Source organism: Heterodontus francisci, unplaced genomic scaffold (assembly GCF_036365525.1).
Source record: "Heterodontus francisci isolate sHetFra1 unplaced genomic scaffold, sHetFra1.hap1 HAP1_SCAFFOLD_516, whole genome shotgun sequence".
NCBI classification, from domain to species: Eukaryota; Metazoa; Chordata; class Chondrichthyes; order Heterodontiformes; family Heterodontidae; genus Heterodontus; species Heterodontus francisci.
In genome coordinates this window covers 915909-933025 of record NW_027141321.1, presented here as the reverse complement: position 1 = coordinate 933025, position 17117 = coordinate 915909, and the positions used below count along the sequence as shown (strand labels likewise).

Here is a 17117-nt window from a genome sequence, read left to right as displayed (position 1 = left end):
ACCTGTCCCCACCAGTACTGTACCCCAATGTTATACACTGACAGACCTGTCGCGACCAGTACTGCACACCAGTGTTATACAGTGACAGACCTGTCCCCAATATTGTACCCCAGTATTATACACTGACAGACCTGTCCCCACCAGTACTGTACCCCAGTGTTATACAGTGACAGACCTGTCCCCACCAGTACTGTACCCCAGTGTTATACAGTGACAGACCTGTCCCCACCAGTACTGTACCCCAGTGTTAAACACTGACAGACCCATCCCCACCAGTACTGTACCCCAGTGTTAAACACTGAAAGACCCGTCCCCACCAGTACTGTACCCCAGTGTTATACAGTGACAGACCCATCCCCACCAGTACTGTACCCCAGTGTTAAACACTGAAAGACCCGTCCCCACCAGTACTGTACCCCAGTGTTATACAGTGACAGACCCATCCCCACCAGTACTGTACCACAGTGTTTCACAGTGACAGACCTGTCCCCACCAGTACTGTCCCCCAGTGTTATACAGTGACAGACCCGTCCCCACCAGTACTGTCCCCCAGTGTTATACAGTGACAGACCTGTTCCCACCAGTACTGTACCCCAGTGTTATACAGTGACAGACCTGTTCACACCAGTACTGTACCCCAGTGTTATACACTGACAGACCTGTCCCCACCATTACTGTACCCCAGTGTCATACAGTGACAGACCTGTCCCCATCAGTACTGTAACCCAGTGTCAAACAGTGACAGACCTGTCCCCACCAGTACTGTACCCCAGTGTTAAACACTGAAAGACCCGTCCCCACCAGTACTGTACCCCAGTGTTATATACTGACAGACCTGTCCCCACCAGTACTGTCCCCCAGTGTTATACAGTGACAGACCCGTCCCCACCAGTACTGTCCCCCAGTGTTATACAGTGACAGACCTGTTCCCACCAGTACTGTACCCCAGTGTTATACAGTGACAGACCTGTTCACACCAGTACTGTACCCCAGTGTTATACACTGACAGACCTGTCCCCACCATTACTGTACCCCAGTGTCATACAGTGACAGACCTGTCCCCATCAGTACTGTAACCCAGTGTCAAACAGTGACAGACCTGTCCCCACCAGTACTGTACCCCAGTGTTAAACACTGAAAGACCCGTCCCCACCAGTACTGTACCCCAGTGTGAGACACACACAGACCTGACCCCATCAGTACTGTACCCCAGTGTTTTCAGTGACAGACCTGTCCCCACCAGTACTGTACCCCAGTGTTATACATGACACAACTGACCCCACCAGTACTGTACCCCAGTGTTAGACACAGACAGACCTGTCCCCACCAGTACTGTACCCCAGTGTTATACACTGACAGACCTGTCCCCACCAGTACTGTAGCCCAGTCTTATTCAGCGACAGACCTGTCCCCACCAGCACTGTACCCCAGTGTTATACATGACACAACTGACCCCACCAGTACTGTACCCCAGTGTTAGACACAGACAGACCTGTCCCCACCAGTACTGTACCCCAGTGTTTTACAGTGACACACCTGTCCCACCAGTATTGTGCCCCAGTTATACAGTGACACACCTGTCCCACCAGTACTGTACCCCAGTGTTAGACAGTGAGAGACCTGTCCCCACCAGTACTGTACCCCAGTGTTATACAGTGACCGAACTGTCCCCACCAGTACTGTACCCCAGTGTTATACAGTGACAGACCTGTCCCCACCAGTACTGTACCACAGTGTTTTCCAGTGACAGACCTGTCCCCACCAGTACTGTACCCCAGTATTATACACTGACAGACCTGTCCCCACCAGTACTTTACCCCAGTGTTATACAGTGTCAGACCTGTCCCCATCAGTATTGCACTCCAGTGTTATACACTGACAGACCTGTCCCCACCGGAACTGTACCCCAGTGCGAGACACAGACAGAGCTGTCCCCACCAGTACTGTACCCCAATGATATTGAGCGACAGACCTGTCCCCACCAGTACTGTACCCCAGTGTTATACAGCGACAGACCTGTCCCCACCAGTACTGTACTCCAGTGATATACAGCGACAGAACTGGCCCCACCAGTACGGTACCCCAGTGTTATACAGTGACAGGCCTGTCCCCACCAGTACTGCACCACAGTGTTTCACAGTGACAGGCCTGTCCCCACCAGTACTGTACCACAGTGTTTCACAGTGACAGACCTGTCCCCACCAGTACTGTACCACAGTGTTTCACAGTGACAGACCTGTCCCCACCAGTACTGTACCCCAGTGTTATACAGTGACAGGCCTGTCCCCACCAGTACTGTACCCCAGTGTTTCACAGTGACAGGCCTGTCCCCACCAGTACTGTACCCCAGTGTTATACAGTGACAGGCCTGTCCCCACCAGTACTGTACCACAGTGTTTCACAGTGACAGACCTGTCCCCACCAGTACTGTACCCCAGGGTTTCACAGTGACAGGCCTGTCCCCACCAGTACTGTACCCCAGTATTATGCAGTGACAGACCTGTCCCCACCAGTACTGTACCCCAGTGTTATACAGTGACAGACCTGTCGCCACCAGTGTTGTACCCCAGTGTTATACAGTGACAGACCTGTCCCCCACCAGTGATGTACCCCAGTGTTATAGTGACAGACCTGTCCCCACCAATACTGTTCCCCAGTGTTATCCACTGACAGACCTGTCCCCACCAGTACTGTACCCCAGTGTTATACAGTAACAGACCTGTCCCCACCAGTACTGTACCCCAATGATATTGAGCGACAGACCTGTCCCCACCAGTACTGTACCCCAGTGTTATACAGTGACAGACCTGTCCCCACCAGTACTGTACCCCAGTGTTATACACTGACAGACCTGTCCCCACCAGTACTGTACCCCAGTGTTATACACTGACAGACCTGTCCCCACCAGTACTGTACCCCAGTATTATACACTGACAGACCTGTCCCCACCACTACTGTACCCCAGTGTTATACAGTGACAGACCTGTCCCCACCAGTACTGTACCCCAGTGTTATACACTGACAGACCTGTCCCCACCAGTACTGTATCCCAGTGTTATACAGTGACAGACCTGTCCCCACCAGTACTGTACCCCAGTGTTAAACACTGACAGACCCATCCCCACCAGTACTGTACCCCAGTGTTATACAGTGACAGACCCATCCCCACCAGTACTGTACCACAGTGTTTCACAGTGACAGACCTGTCCCCACCAGTACTGTCCCCGAGTGTGATACAGTGACAGACCCGTCCCCACCAGTACTGTCCCCCAGTGTTATACAGTGACAGACCTGTTCCCACCAGTACTGTACCACAGTGTTATACACTGACAGACCTGTCCCCACCAGTACTGTACCCCAGTGTTATACAGTGACAGACCTGTCCCCACCAGTACTGTACCCCAGTGTTATACACTGACAGACCTGTCTCCACCAGTACTGTACCCCAGTGTTATACAGTGACAGACCTGTTCACACCAGTACTGTACCCCAGTGTTATACACTGACAGACCTGTCCCCACCAGTACTGTACCCCAGTGTCATACAGTGACAGACCTGTCCCCATCAGTACTGTAACCCAGTGTTGTACACTGACAGACATGTCCCCACCAGTACTGTACCCCAATGTCATACAGTGACAGACCCGTCCCCATCAGTACTGTACCCCAGTGTCAAACAGTGACAGACCTGTCCCCACCAGTACTGTACCCCAGTGTTAAACACTGAAAGACCCGTCCCCACCAGTACTGTACCCCAGTGTGAGACACACACAGACCTGACCCCATCAGTACTGTACCCCAGTGTTTTCAGTGACAGTCCTGTCCCCACCAGTACTGTACCCCAGTGTTATACATGACACAACTGACCCCACCAGTACTGTACCCCAGTGATATACAGCGACAGAACTGTCCCTACAAGTACTGTACGCCAGTGTTATACACAGACAGACCCGTCCCCACCAGTACTGTACCCCAGTGTTATACAGTGACAGACCCATCTCCATCAGTACTGTACCACAGTGATTCACAGTGACAGACCTGTTCCGACCAGTACTGTACCCCAGTGTTATACAGTGACAGACCTGTCCCCACCAGTACTGTACCCCAGTGTTATACACTGACAGACCTGTCCCCACCAGTACTGTACCCCAGTGTTATACACTGACAGACCTGTCCCCACCAGTACTGTACCCCAGTGTTATACAGTGACAGACCTGTCCCCACCAGTACTGTACCCCAGTGTTAGACACTGACAGACCTGTCCCCACCAGTACTGTACCCCAGTATTATACACTGACAGACCTGTCCCCACCAGTACTGTACCCCAGTGTTATACAGTGACAGACCTGTCCCCACCAGTACTGTACCCCAGTGTTATACACTGACAGACCTGTCCCCACCAGTACTGTACCCCAGTGTTATACAGTGACAGACCTGTCCCCACCAGTACTGTACCCCAGTGTTAAACACTGACAGACCCATCCCCACCAGTACTGTACCCCAGTGTTATACAGTGACAGACCCATCCCCACCAGTACTGTACCGCAGTGTTTCACAGTGACAGACCTGTCCCCACCAGTACTGTCCCCGAGTGTGATACATTGACAGACCCGTCCCCACCAGTACTGTCCCCCAGTGTTATACAGTGACAGACCTGTTCCCACCAGTACTGTACCACAGTGTTATACACTGACAGACCTGTCCCCACCAGTACTGTACCCCAGTGTTATACAGTGACAGACCTGTCCCCACCAGTACTGTACCCCAGTGTTATACACTGACAGACCTGTCTCCACCAGTACTGTACCCCAGTGTTATACAGTGACAGACCTGTTCACACCAGTACTGTACCCCAGTGTTATACACTGACAGACCTGTCCCCACCAGTACTGTACCCCAGTGTCATACAGTGACAGACCTGTCCCCATCAGTACTGTAACCCAGTGTTGTACACTGACAGACATGTCCCCACCAGTACTGTACCCCAATGTCATACAGTGACAGACCCGTCCCCATCAGTACTGTACCCCAGTGTCAAACAGTGACAGACCTGTCCCCACCAGTACTGTACCCCAGTGTTAAACACTGAAAGACCCGTCCCCACCAGTACTGTACCCCAGTGTGAGACACACACAGACCTGACCCCATCAGTACTGTACCCCAGTGTTTTCAGTGACAGTCCTGTCCCCACCAGTACTGTACCCCAGTGTTATACATGACACAACTGACCCCACCAGTACTGTACCCCAGTGTTAGACACAGACAGACCTGTCCCCACCAGTACTGTACCCCAGTGTTATACACTGACAGACCTGTCCCCACCAGTACTGTAGCCCAGTCTTATTCAGCGACAGACCTGTCCCCACCAGCACTGTACCCCAGTGTTATACATGACACAACTGACCCCACCAGTACTGTACCCCAGTGTTAGACACAGACAGACCTGTCCCCACCAGTACTGTACCCCAGTGTTATACAGTGACACACCTGTCCCACCAGTATTGTGCCCCAGTTATACAGTGACACACCTGTCCCACCAGTACTGTACCCCAGTGTTAGACAGTGAGAGACCTGTCCCCACCAGTACTGTACCCCAGTGTTATACAGTGACCGAACTGTCCCCACCAGTACTGTACCCCAGTGTGATACAGTGACAGACCTGTCCCCACCAGTACTGTACCCCAGTGTTATACACTGACAGACCTGTCACCACCGGTACTGTACCCCAGTGCGAGACACAGACAGAGCTGTCCCCACCAGTACTGTACCCCAATGATATTGAGCGACAGACCTGTCCCCACCAGTACTGTACCCCAGTGTTATACAGCGACAGACCTGTCCCCACCAGTACTGTACTCCAGTGATATACAGCGACAGAACTGGCCCCACCAGTACGGTACCCCAGTGTTATACAGTGACAGGCCTGTCCCCACCAGTACTGTCCCACAGTGTTTCACAGTGACAGACCTGTCCCCACCAGTACTGTACCACAGTGTTTCACAGTGACAGACCTGTCCCCACCAGTACTGTACCCCAGTGTTATACAGTGACAGGCCTGTCCCCACCAGTACTGTACCCCAGTGTTTCACAGTGACAGGCCTGTCCCCACCAGTACTGTACCCCAGTGTTATACAGTGACAGGCCTGTCCCTACCAGTACTGTACCACAGTGTTTCACAGTGACAGACCTGTCCCCACCAGTACTGTACCCCAGTGTTTCACAGTGACAGGCCTGTCCCCACCAGTACTGTACCCCAGTATTATGTAGTGACAGACCTGTCCCCACCAGTACTGTACCCCAGTGTTATACAGTGACAGACCTGTCCCCACCAGTACTGTACCCCAGTGTTATACAGTGACAGACCTGTCCCCCACCAGTACTGTACCCCAGTGTTATACAGTGACAGACCTGTCCCCACCAATACTGTACCCCAGTGTTATACACTGACAGACCTGTCCCCACCAGTACTGTACCCCAGTGTTATACAGTAACAGACCTGTCCCCACCAGTACTGTACCCCAATGATATTGAGCGACAGACCTGTCCCCACCAGTACTGTACCCCAGTGTTATACAGTGACAGACCTGTCCCCACCAGTACTGTACCCCAGTGTTATGCACTGACAGACCTGTCCCCACCAGTACTGTACCTCAGTGTTATACAGTGACAGACCTGTCGCCACCAGTACTGTACCCCAGTGTTAAACAGTGACAGACCTGTCCCCACCAGTACTGTACCCCAGTGTTATACAGTGACAAACCTGTCCCCACCAGTACTGTACCCCAGTGTTATACAGTGACCGACCTGTCCCCACCAGTACTGTACCCCAGTGTTATACACTGACCGACCTGTTCCCCACCAGTACTGTACCCCAGTGTTAAACAGTGACAGACCTGTCCCCACCAGTACTGTACCCCAGTGTTATACAGTGACAAACCTGTCCCCACCAGTACTGTACCCCAGTGTTATACAGTGACAGACCTGTCCCCACCAGTACTGTACCCCAGTGTTATACACTGACCGACCTGTCCCCACCAGTATTGTGCCCCAGTTATACAGTGACACACCTGTCCCACCAGTACTGTACCCCAGTGTTAGACAGTGAGAGACCTGTCCCCACCAGTACTGTAACCCAGTGTTATACAGTGACAGACCTGTCCACACCAGTACTGTACCCCAGTGTTATACAGTGACAGACCTGTCCCCACCAGTACTGTACCCCAGTGTTCTCCAGTGACAGACCTGTCCCCACCAGTACTGTAGTCAGTGTCCGATCGTGATACAGTCAGTGATCCCTCTCGCCTGTCGTGTAGGTAAAACGAGGATGTAGAATACAAACCAGGTGAATTCTTAAGCTTAGAATCAGTTGAAATGCACGAAGTTGAAAGGGAAGATGATGAGGAAAATTAGACATGCTCGGCGAGAATAGAGTTGTACTCAATGTAAAAGGGACCCCAAGAACCTTCTCCCAACATGTAAACAGTAAGGAGATAGAAAGAGCTGGAGTGAAGCCTATTAGGGACAAAAGGTGTAATATATGTTTAGAGGCACAGGGCAAGGCTAAGATACTTCATCAGTACTTTGTATCAGTGTTGACTATGGGGGACGAATCTGACAAAATATCAGTAGAAGTGGAGAGAGTAGAGGCAATGGATAGGGTAAAAATTGAGAGGGAGGAGGTACTGGAAAGGCTGGCGATGTTAAGGGTAGATAAGTCACCAGGTCCAGATGGCTTGTATCCCAGGTTGGTAAAGGAAGTGGGGATGGAGATAGCGAAAGGGCTTGTCATAATCTTCCAATCTTCCCTGGATACGGGGAGGTGCCAAGGATTGGAGAGTGGCAAATGTGACACCCTTATTCAAGAAAGGGTGCAAGGACATTCCTGGTAATTACAGTCCAGTCAGTTTAACATCAGTGGTGGGTAAGATTTTAGAAACAATAATCAGGGGGAGAGCAACAGGCACTTGGAGAGGTTTGAGTTAATTAGGGAGAGTCAGCACAGATTTGTAAAAGGCAGATCGTGCTTGACTAATTAAATTTTTTGATGAAGTAACAGAGAAGGTTGGTGAAAGGAAAGTGATGGATGTTGTTTATATGGATTTTAAGAAAGTGTTTGATAAAGTACCACATAAAAGACTGGTTAACAAAGTTGAGGCTCGTGGAATAGGAGGGTCAGTGTCCAATTGGATAAAAAAATTGGCTTAAGGACAGAAAACAGCGAGTCATGGTAAATGTTGTTTTTCAGACTGGAGGATGGTAGACAGTAGTATTCCCTAAGGGTCAGTGCTGGGACCACTGTTTTTTTGCGATATATATAAATGACTTGGATCTTGGAATACAGAGTGGAATTTCAAAATTTGCTGATGATACCAAACTGGGAGGAGTGACAAACAGTGAGGATGATACGAACCACCTGCAAGCAGAATGGGGCAGAGAGGTGGCAGATGGAATTTAATACAGAGAAGTGGGAGGTGATGCATTTTGACAGAAGGGAGAGGCGATATAGACTTAATAGCACAGTTCTAAAGAGCGTGCAGGGACAGAGGGACCTGGGGGTTCATGTGCATCGATCTTTGAAGGTGACAGGACATATTGAGAGAGTGGTTAGTAAAGTATATGGGATCTTGGACTTCATAAATAGAGGCATTGAGTACAAAAGCAGGGAAGTTGTGCTGAACCTTTATAAAGCTCTGGTTAGGCCCCAACTAGAGTATTGTGTCCAGTTCTGGTCACCACACTTTAGGAAGGATGTGAGGGTCCTTGAGAGGGTGCAGAGGAGATTTACCAGAATGGTTCCAGGGATGGGGGACTTTAGTTACAAGGTTAGGTTGGAGAAGCTGGGGTTGTTGTCTCAGGAGCAAAGGAGATTGAGGGGAGATTTGATCGAGGTGTACAAGATTATGACAGGTTTAGATAAGGTAGACAAGGAAAAACTGTTTCCGTTAACTGATGGTACAAGGACTAGGGAACACAGATTGATGGTTTTGGGTAAGAAATGGGGGGGGCGGGAATGTGAGAGAACTTTTTTACACAGTAGGTGGTAATGACCTGGAACTCGCTGCCTACGAGAGAGGTGGAGACGGAGACAATGAATGATTTCAAAAGGAAATGTGATGGGCAAGTGAGGGAAAGAGAAATACAGGGCGATGGGAATTGAACGGATTAGTGGGACTGAATAGATTACTCCGTGGAGAGCCGGCATGGACTCAATGGGCCGAATGGCCTCCTTCTGTGCTGTAAATGACTCGATGACACCTCTCCCCTATACCGAGGGTGTTGGGTTGTGTTACTCTGGGATCCCACTCCCCTCTACTGAGGGTGTTGGGTTGTGTTACACTGGGATCCCTCTCCCCTATACTGAGGGTGTTGGGTTGTGTTACTCTGGGATCCCTCTCTCCTGTAGTGAGGGTGTTGGGTTGTGTTACTCTGGGATCCCTCTCCCCTCTACTGAGGGTGTTGGGTTGTGTTACACTGGGATCCCTCTCCCCTATACTGAGGGTGTTGGGTTGTGTTACTCTGGGATCCCTCTCCCCTGTAGTGAGGGTGTTGGGTTGTGTTACTCTGGGATCCCTCTCTCCTGTAGTGAGGGTGTTGGGTTGTGTTACTCTGGGATCCCTCTCCCCTATACTGAGGGTGTTGGGTTGTGTTACTCTGGGATCCCTCTCTCCTGTAGTGAGGGTGTTGGGTTGTGTTACTCTGGGATCCCTCTCTCCTGTAGTGAGGGTGTTGGGTTGTGTTACTCTGGGATCCCTCTCCCCTGTAGTGAGGGTGTTGGGTTGTGTTACTCTGGGATCCCTCTCTCCTGTAGTGAGGGTGTTGGGTTGTGTTACTCTGGGATCCCTCTCCCATCTACTGAGGGTGTTGGGTTGTGTTGCTCTGGGACCCCTCTCCCCTGTAGTGAGGGTGTTGGGTTGTGTTACTCTGGGATCCCTCTCCCCTCTACTGAGGGTGTTGGGTTGTGTTGCTCTGGGACCCCTCTCCTCTATACTGAGGGTGTTGGGTTGTGTTGCTCTGGGATCCCTCTCCCCTGTAGTGAGGGTGTTGGGTTGTGTTACTCTGGGATCCCTTTCCCCTGTAGTGAGGGTGTTGGGTTGTGTTACTCTGGGATCCCTCTCCCCTATACTGAGGGTGTTGGGTTGTGTTACTCTGGGATCCTTCTCTCCTGTAGTGAGGGTGTTGCGTTGTGTTACTCTGGGATCCCTCTCCCCTATACTGAGGATGTTGGGTTGTGTTGCTCTGGGATCCCTCGCCCCTATACTGAGGGTGTTGGGTTGTGTTACTCTGGGATCCCTCTCCCTTCTACGGAGGGTGTTGGGTTGTATTACTCTGGGATCCCTCTCTCCTGTAGTGAGGGTGTTGGGTTGTGTTACTCTGGGATCCCTCTCCCCTCTACTGAGGGTGTTGGGTTGTGTTACTCTGGGATCCCTTTCCCCTCTACTGAGGGTGTTGGGTTGTGTTACTCTGGGATCCCTCTCTCCTGTAGTGAGGGTGTTGGGTTGTGTTACTCGAGGATCCCTTTCCCCTCTACTGTGGGTGTTGGGTTGTGTTACTCTGGGATCCCTCTCTCCTGTAGTGAGAGTGTTGGGTTGTGTTACTCGAGGATCCCTTTCCCCTCTACTGTGTGTGTTGGGTTGTGTTACTCTGGGATCCCTCTCTCCTGTAGTGAGGGTGTTGGGATGTGTTACTCTGGGATCCCTCTCCCCTATACTGAGGTTGTTGGGTTGTGTTACTCTGGGATCCCTTTCCCCTCTACTGAGGGTGTTGGGTTGTGTTACTCTGGGATCCCTCTCCCCTCTACTGAGGGTGTTGGGTTGTGTTACTCTGGGATCCCTCTCCCCTCTACTGAGGGTGTTGGGTTGTGTTACTCTGGGATCCCTCTCCCCTCTACTGAGGGTGTTGGGTTGTGTTACTCTGGGATCCCTTTCCCCTCTACTGAGGGTGTTGGGTTGTATTACTCTGGGATCCCTCTCTCCTGTAGTGAGGGTGTTGGGTTGTGTTACTCTGGGATCCCTTTCCCCTATACTGAGGGTGTTGGGTTGTGTTACTCTGGGATCCCTCTCTCCTGTAGTGAGGGTGTTGGGTTGTGTTACTCTGGGATCCCTTTCCCCTCGACTAAGGGTGTTGGGTTGTGTTACTCTGGGATCCCTTTCCCCTCTACTGAGGGTGTTGGGTTGTGTTACTCTGGGATCCCTCTCCCCTCTACTGAGGGTGTTGGGTTGTGTTACTCTGGGATCCCTCTCCCCTATACTGTGGGTGTTGGGTTGTGTTACTCTGGGATCCCTCTCTCCTGTAGTGAGGGTGTTGGGTTGTGTTACTCTGGGATGCCTTTGCCCTCTACTGTGGGTGTTGGGTTGTGTTACTCTGGGATCCCTCTCCCCTATACTGTGGGTGTTGGGTTGTATTACTCTGGGATCCCTCTCTCCTGTAGTGAGTGTGTTGGGTTGTGTTACTCTGGGATCCCTCACGCTTGTAGTGAGGGTGTTGGGTTGTGTTACTCTCGGATCCCTTTCCCCTATACTGAGGGTGTTGGGTTGTGTTACTCTGGGATCCCTCTCTCCTGTAGTGAGGGTGTTGGGTTGTGTTACTCTGGGATGCCTTTGCCCTCTACTGTGGGTGTTGGGTTGTGTTACTCTGGGATCCCTCTCTCTTGTAGTGAGTGTGTTGGGTTGTGTTACTCTGGGATCCCTCACGCTTGTAGTGAGGGTGCTGGGTTGTGTTACTCTGGAATCCCTTTCCCCTATACTGTGTGTGTTGGGTTGTATTACTCTGGGATCCCTCTCTCCTGTAGTGAGGGTGTTGGGTTGTGTTACTCTGGAATCCCTTTCCCCTATACTGAGGGTGTTGGGTTGTGTTACTCTGGGATCCCTCTCTCCTGTAGTGAGGGTGTTGGGTTGTGTTACTCTGGGATGCCTTTGCCCTCTACTGTGGGTGTTGGGTTGTGTTACTCTGGGATCCCTCACGTTTGTAGTGAGGGTGTTGGGTTGTGTTACTCTGGGATCCCTTTCCCCTATACTGTGGGTGTTGGGTTGTGTTACTCTGGGATCCCTTTCCCCTATACTGAGGGTGTTGGGTTGTGTTACTCTGGGATGCCTTTGCCCTCTACTGTGGGTGTTGGGTAGTGTTACTCTGGGATCCCTTTCCCCTATACTGTGGGTGTTGGGTTGTGTTACTCTGGGATGCCTTTGCCCTCTACTGAGGGTGTTGGGTTGTGTTACTCTGGGATCCCTCTCCCCTATACTGTGGGTGTTGGGTTGTGTTACTCTGGGATCCCTCTCTCCTGTAGTGAGGGTGTTGGGTTGTGTTACTCTGGGATGCCTTTGCCCTCTACTGTGGGTGTTGGGTTGTGTTACTCTGGGATCCCTCTCCCCTATACTGTGGGTGTTGGGTTGTGTTACTCTGGGATCCCTCTCTCCTGTAGTGAGGGTGTTGGGTTGTGTTACTCTGGGATGCCTTTGCCCTCTACTGTGGGTGTTGGGTTGTATTACTCTGGGATCCCTCTCTCCTGTAGTGAGTGTGTTGGGTTGTGTTACTCTGGGATCCCTCACGCTTGTAGTGAGGGTGTTGGGTTGTGTTACTCTCGGATCCCTTTCCCCTATACTGAGGGTGTTGGGTTGTGTTACTCTGGGATCCCTCTCTCCTGTAGTGAGGGTGTTGGGTTGTGTTACTCTGGGATGCCTTTGCCCTCTACTGTGGGTGTTGGGTTGTGTTACTCTGGGATCCCTCTCTCTTGTAGTGAGTGTGTTGGGTTGTGTTACTCTGGGATCCCTTTCCCCTATACTGTGGGTGTTGGGTTGTGTTACTCTGGGATGCCTTTGCCCTCTACTGTGGGTGTTGGGTTGTGTTACTCTGGGATCCCTCACGCTTGTAGTGAGGGTGTTGGGTTGTGTTACTCTGGGATCCCTTTCCCCTATACTGAGGGTGTTGGGTTGTGTTACTCTGGGATCCCTCTCTCCTGTAGTGAGGGTGTTGGGTTGTGTTACTCTCGGATCCCTTTCCCCTATACTGAGGGTGTTGGGTTGTGTTACTCTGGGATCCCTCTCTCCTGTAGTGAGGGTGTTGGGTTGTGTTACTCTGGGATCCCTTTCCCCTATACTGAGGGTGTTGGGTTGTGTTACTCTGGGATCCCTTTCCCCTATACTGAGGGTGTTGGGTTGTGTTACTCTGGGATCCCTTTCCCCTATACTGAGGGTGTTGGGTTGTGTTACTCTGGGATCCCTTTCCCCTATACTGAGGGTGTTGGGTTGTGTTACTCTGGGATCCCTCTCTCCTGTAGTGAGGGTGTTGGGTTGTGTTACTCTCGGATCCCTTTCCCCTATACTGAGGGTGTTGGGTTGTGTTACTCTGGGATCCCTTTCCCCTATACTGAGGGTGTTGGGTTGTGTTACTCTGGGATCCCTTTCCCCTATACTGAGGGTGTTGGGTTGTGTTACTCTGGGTTCCCTTTCCCCTATACTGAGGGTGTTGGGTTGTGTTACTCTGGGATCCCTCTCTCCTGTAGTGAGGGTGTTGGGTTGTGTTACTCTGGGATCCCTTTCCCCTATACTGAGGGTGTTGGGTTGTGTTACTCTGGGATCCCTTTCCCCTATACTGAGGGTGTTGGGTTGTGTTACTCTGGGATCCCTTTCCCCTATACTGAGGGTGTTGGGTTGTGTTACTCTGGGATCCCTTTCCCCAGTAGGGAGGATGTTGGGTTGTTTTACTCTGGGATCCCTCTCCCCAGTAGGGAGGGTGTTGGGATGTGTTACTCTGGGATCCCTCTCCCCTATATTGAGGGTGTTGGGATGTGTTACTCTGGGATCCCTCTCCCCAGTAGGGAGGATGTTAGGTTGTTTTACTCTGGGATCCCTCTCCCCAGTAGGGAGGGTGTTGGGATGTGTTACTCTGGGATCCCTCTCCCCTATACTGAGGGTGTTGGGTTGTGTTACTCTGGGATCCCTCTCCCCAGTAGGGAGGGTGTTGGGTTGTGTTACTCTGGGATCCCTCTCGCCAGTATTGAGGGTGTTGGGATGTGTTACTCTGGGATCCCTCTCCCCAGTAGGGAGGGTGTTGGGTTGTGTTACTCTTGGATCCCTCTCCCCAGTAGTGAGGGTGTTGGGATGTGTTACTCTGGGATCCCTCTCCGTGGTAGTGAGGGTGTCGGGTTGTGTCACTCTGGGATCCCTCTCTGCGGTCGTGAGGCTGTATAGATGTGTGACACTGGGATCCCTCTCCGTGGTAGTGAGGGTGTCGGGTTGTGTCACTCTGGGATCCCTCTCTGCGGTCGTGAGGCTGTATAGATGTGTGACACTGGGATCCCTCTCCCCAGTAGGGAGGGTGTCGGGTTGTGTTACTCTGGGATCCCTCTCCCCAGTAGGGAGGGTGTCGGGTTGTGTTACTCTGGGATCCCTCTCCGTGGTAGTGAGGGTGTCGGGTTGTGTCACTCTGGGATCCCTCTCCGCGGTAGTGAGGATTTTGGGTTGTGTGACACTGGGATCCCTCTCCCAGGTAGTGAGGGTGTTGGGTTGTGTCACTCTGGGATCCCTCTCCCCGGTAGTGAGGGTGTTGGGATGTGTTACTCTGGGATCCCTCTCCCAGGTAGTGAGGGTGTCGGGTTGTGTCACTCTGGGATCCCTCTCCGCGGTAGTGAGGGTTTTGGGTTGTGTGACACTGGGATCCCTCTCCCAGGTAGTGAGGGTTTTGGGTTGTGTGACACTGAGATCCCTCTCTGCGGTAGTGAGGGTGTTGGGTTGTGTTACTCTGGGATCCCTCTCTGCGGTAGTGAGGGTTTTGGGTTGTGTGACACTGGGATCCCTCTCCCAGGTAGTGAGGGTGTTGGGTTGTGTTACTCTGGGATCCCTCTCTGCGGTAGTGAGGGTTTTGGGTTGTGTGACACTGGGATCCCTCTCCCCAGTAGGGAGGGTGTTGGGATGTGTTACTCTGGGATCCCTCTCCCCAGTAGGGAGGGTTTTGGGTTGTGTGACACTGGGATCCCTCTCCCAGGTAGTGAGGGTGTTGGGTTGTGTGACACTGGGATCCCTCTCCGCGGTAGTGAGGGTTTTGGGTTGTGTGACACTGGGATCCTTCTCCCAGGTAGTGAGGGTGTTGGGTTGTGTCACTCTGGGATCCCTCTCTGCGGTAGTGAGGGTTTTGGGTTGTGTGACACTGGGATCCCTCTCCCAGGTAGTGAGGGTGTTGGGTTGTGTCACTCTGGGATCCCTCTCCCAGGTAGTGAGGGTGTTGGGATGTGTTACTCTGGGATCCCTCTCCCCAGGAGGGAGGGTGTCGGGTTGTGTTCCTCTGGGATCCCTCTCCGTGGTAGTGAGGGTGTTGGGTTGTGTCACTCTGGGATCCCTCTCCGTGGTAGTGAGGGTTTTGGGTTGTGTGACACTGGGATCCCTCTCCCAGGTAGTGAGGATGTTGGGTTGTGTCACTCAAAGATCCCTCTCTGCGGTAGTGAGGGTTTTGGGTTGTGTGACACTGGGATCCCTCTCCGCGGTAGTGAGGGTTTTGGGTTGTGTGACACTGGGATCCCTCTCCGCGGTAGTGAGGGTTTTGGGTTGTGTGACACTGGGATCCCTCTCCCAGGTAGTGAGGGTGTTGGGTTGTGTCACTCTGGGATCCCTCTCTGCGGTAGTGAGGGTTTTGGGTTGTGTGACACTGGGATCCCTCTCCCAGGTAGTGAGGGTGTTGGGTTGTGTCACTCTGGGATCCCTCTCTGCGGTAGTGAGGGTTTTGGGTTGTGTGACACTGGGATCCCTCTCCCAGGTAGTGAGGATGTCGGGTTGTGTCACTCTGGGATCCCTCTCTGCGGTAGTGAGGGTTTTGGGTTGTGTGACACTGGGATCCCTCTCCCCAGTAGGGAGGGTGTTGGGTTGTGTCACTCTGGGATCCCTCTCCCCAGTAGGGAGGGTGTTGGGTTGTGTCACTCTGGGATCCCTCTCCCAGGTAGTGAGGGTGTCGGGTTGTGTCACTCTGGGATCCCTCTCTGCGGTAGTGAGGCTGTTGGGATGTTTTCTGATGTGAACACAGCTGTTTTCTCCTCCAGGGAAGTCTATACAAGATGAACCCAGACCCTCATCTCCAATGTTAAAGGGCATTGTTGTACTCGGTTGGAGCTCCCTTGGTGAGACACAGCCACTCTCATTACCAGAGGCCTCAGCGATCGAACTTCTGCTATCTCTGCGTGACCACACACACGACCCTCAGTGGCGGAGATGCTGCTGTCTACAAGTAGATGCCCTCCTTGTAACTGATCTGGAGTGGGCAGCCTTGCCCGGCCGCAGGGAGTTGCACCCACCTGTGTAGAGGTGATAAAATGGCCACCACAGCGCGCTGTTTGGGATGTAGGTCATGAGGGACGCAGTGTAACCTCGGTAAAACCCTCGCAGGCCGTCCAGTCGGAAGATCTGCACCATCACGTCCTTGGTCTGTCCCATCAGCAGACGCCGCCTGGCCGGGCCAGAGGCTGCCCCGCCGGGAGGCTCCTTGAAGCGGCCCATGTCTTGGCCCTGCACCATGAGGTGCTGCGAGACAATATCGATGGGCACGGTTATGCTCTGCGCCACCAGGGAGGCCGAGCTGCCAGCGATCAGCGACTTCACCGTGTTGCTGTTGCTGTACTGGGCCACGTACTTGCGGGTCAGCTCGTAGGTGGTGACGTAGCACTGCCCGGAGATCAGGGTGAAGGTGTTGACCAGGAACCCCCGGTACAGCCCGGATATGCCCTCCGCCCGCAGGATCTTGGCGAAGGCATCAAAGGTGCCGCTGTACAAACTCTTGCCCTTCTGTACCTGCAGTCGGGTGCGGATCAAGGTGAAAGGGTAGACACTCACCCGAATGGCCATTGTCATAAACACGCCAAACATATAAAACTTGCGTTTGTCCAGGTCCTCCCACTCGATGATCCGAATCTTCCTCTTGTCCTCCATGAGTACCACGGGACTGCTCGCCCTCGGAAAGGGGACCTGGACAAACCGAAACATAAATCTCTCAACTCTCTTTGTCCGCAGCCATCCACGGGCAGTCCAGTTGCAGCCGGACTCATGACAGGGCATGCCGAGACCCTCAGGGAGTAACCAACTCATCACTTCAGAGGACGACCACTCCCCACCAGTACTGTACCGCAGTGTTATACACTGA

The 17117-nt window shown here is 52.5% G+C and overlaps 1 protein-coding gene across 3 annotated transcripts in view; it reads right to left on the bottom strand.

Moving 5' to 3' along the window:
• Window positions 1-17117, bottom strand: part of LOC137362789 (solute carrier family 25 member 44-like) — a 102095-nt gene that overhangs the window by 47712 nt on the left and 37266 nt on the right. For all 3 annotated transcript variants that reach the window (XM_068027031.1, XM_068027030.1, XM_068027032.1), the window contains exon 2: window positions 16276-16942. In XM_068027031.1, the coding sequence (XP_067883132.1) occupies window positions 16276-16906 (631 nt within the window). In that variant the 5' untranslated portion in view covers window positions 16907-16942. The remainder of the gene's footprint in view (window positions 1-16275; window positions 16943-17117) is intronic.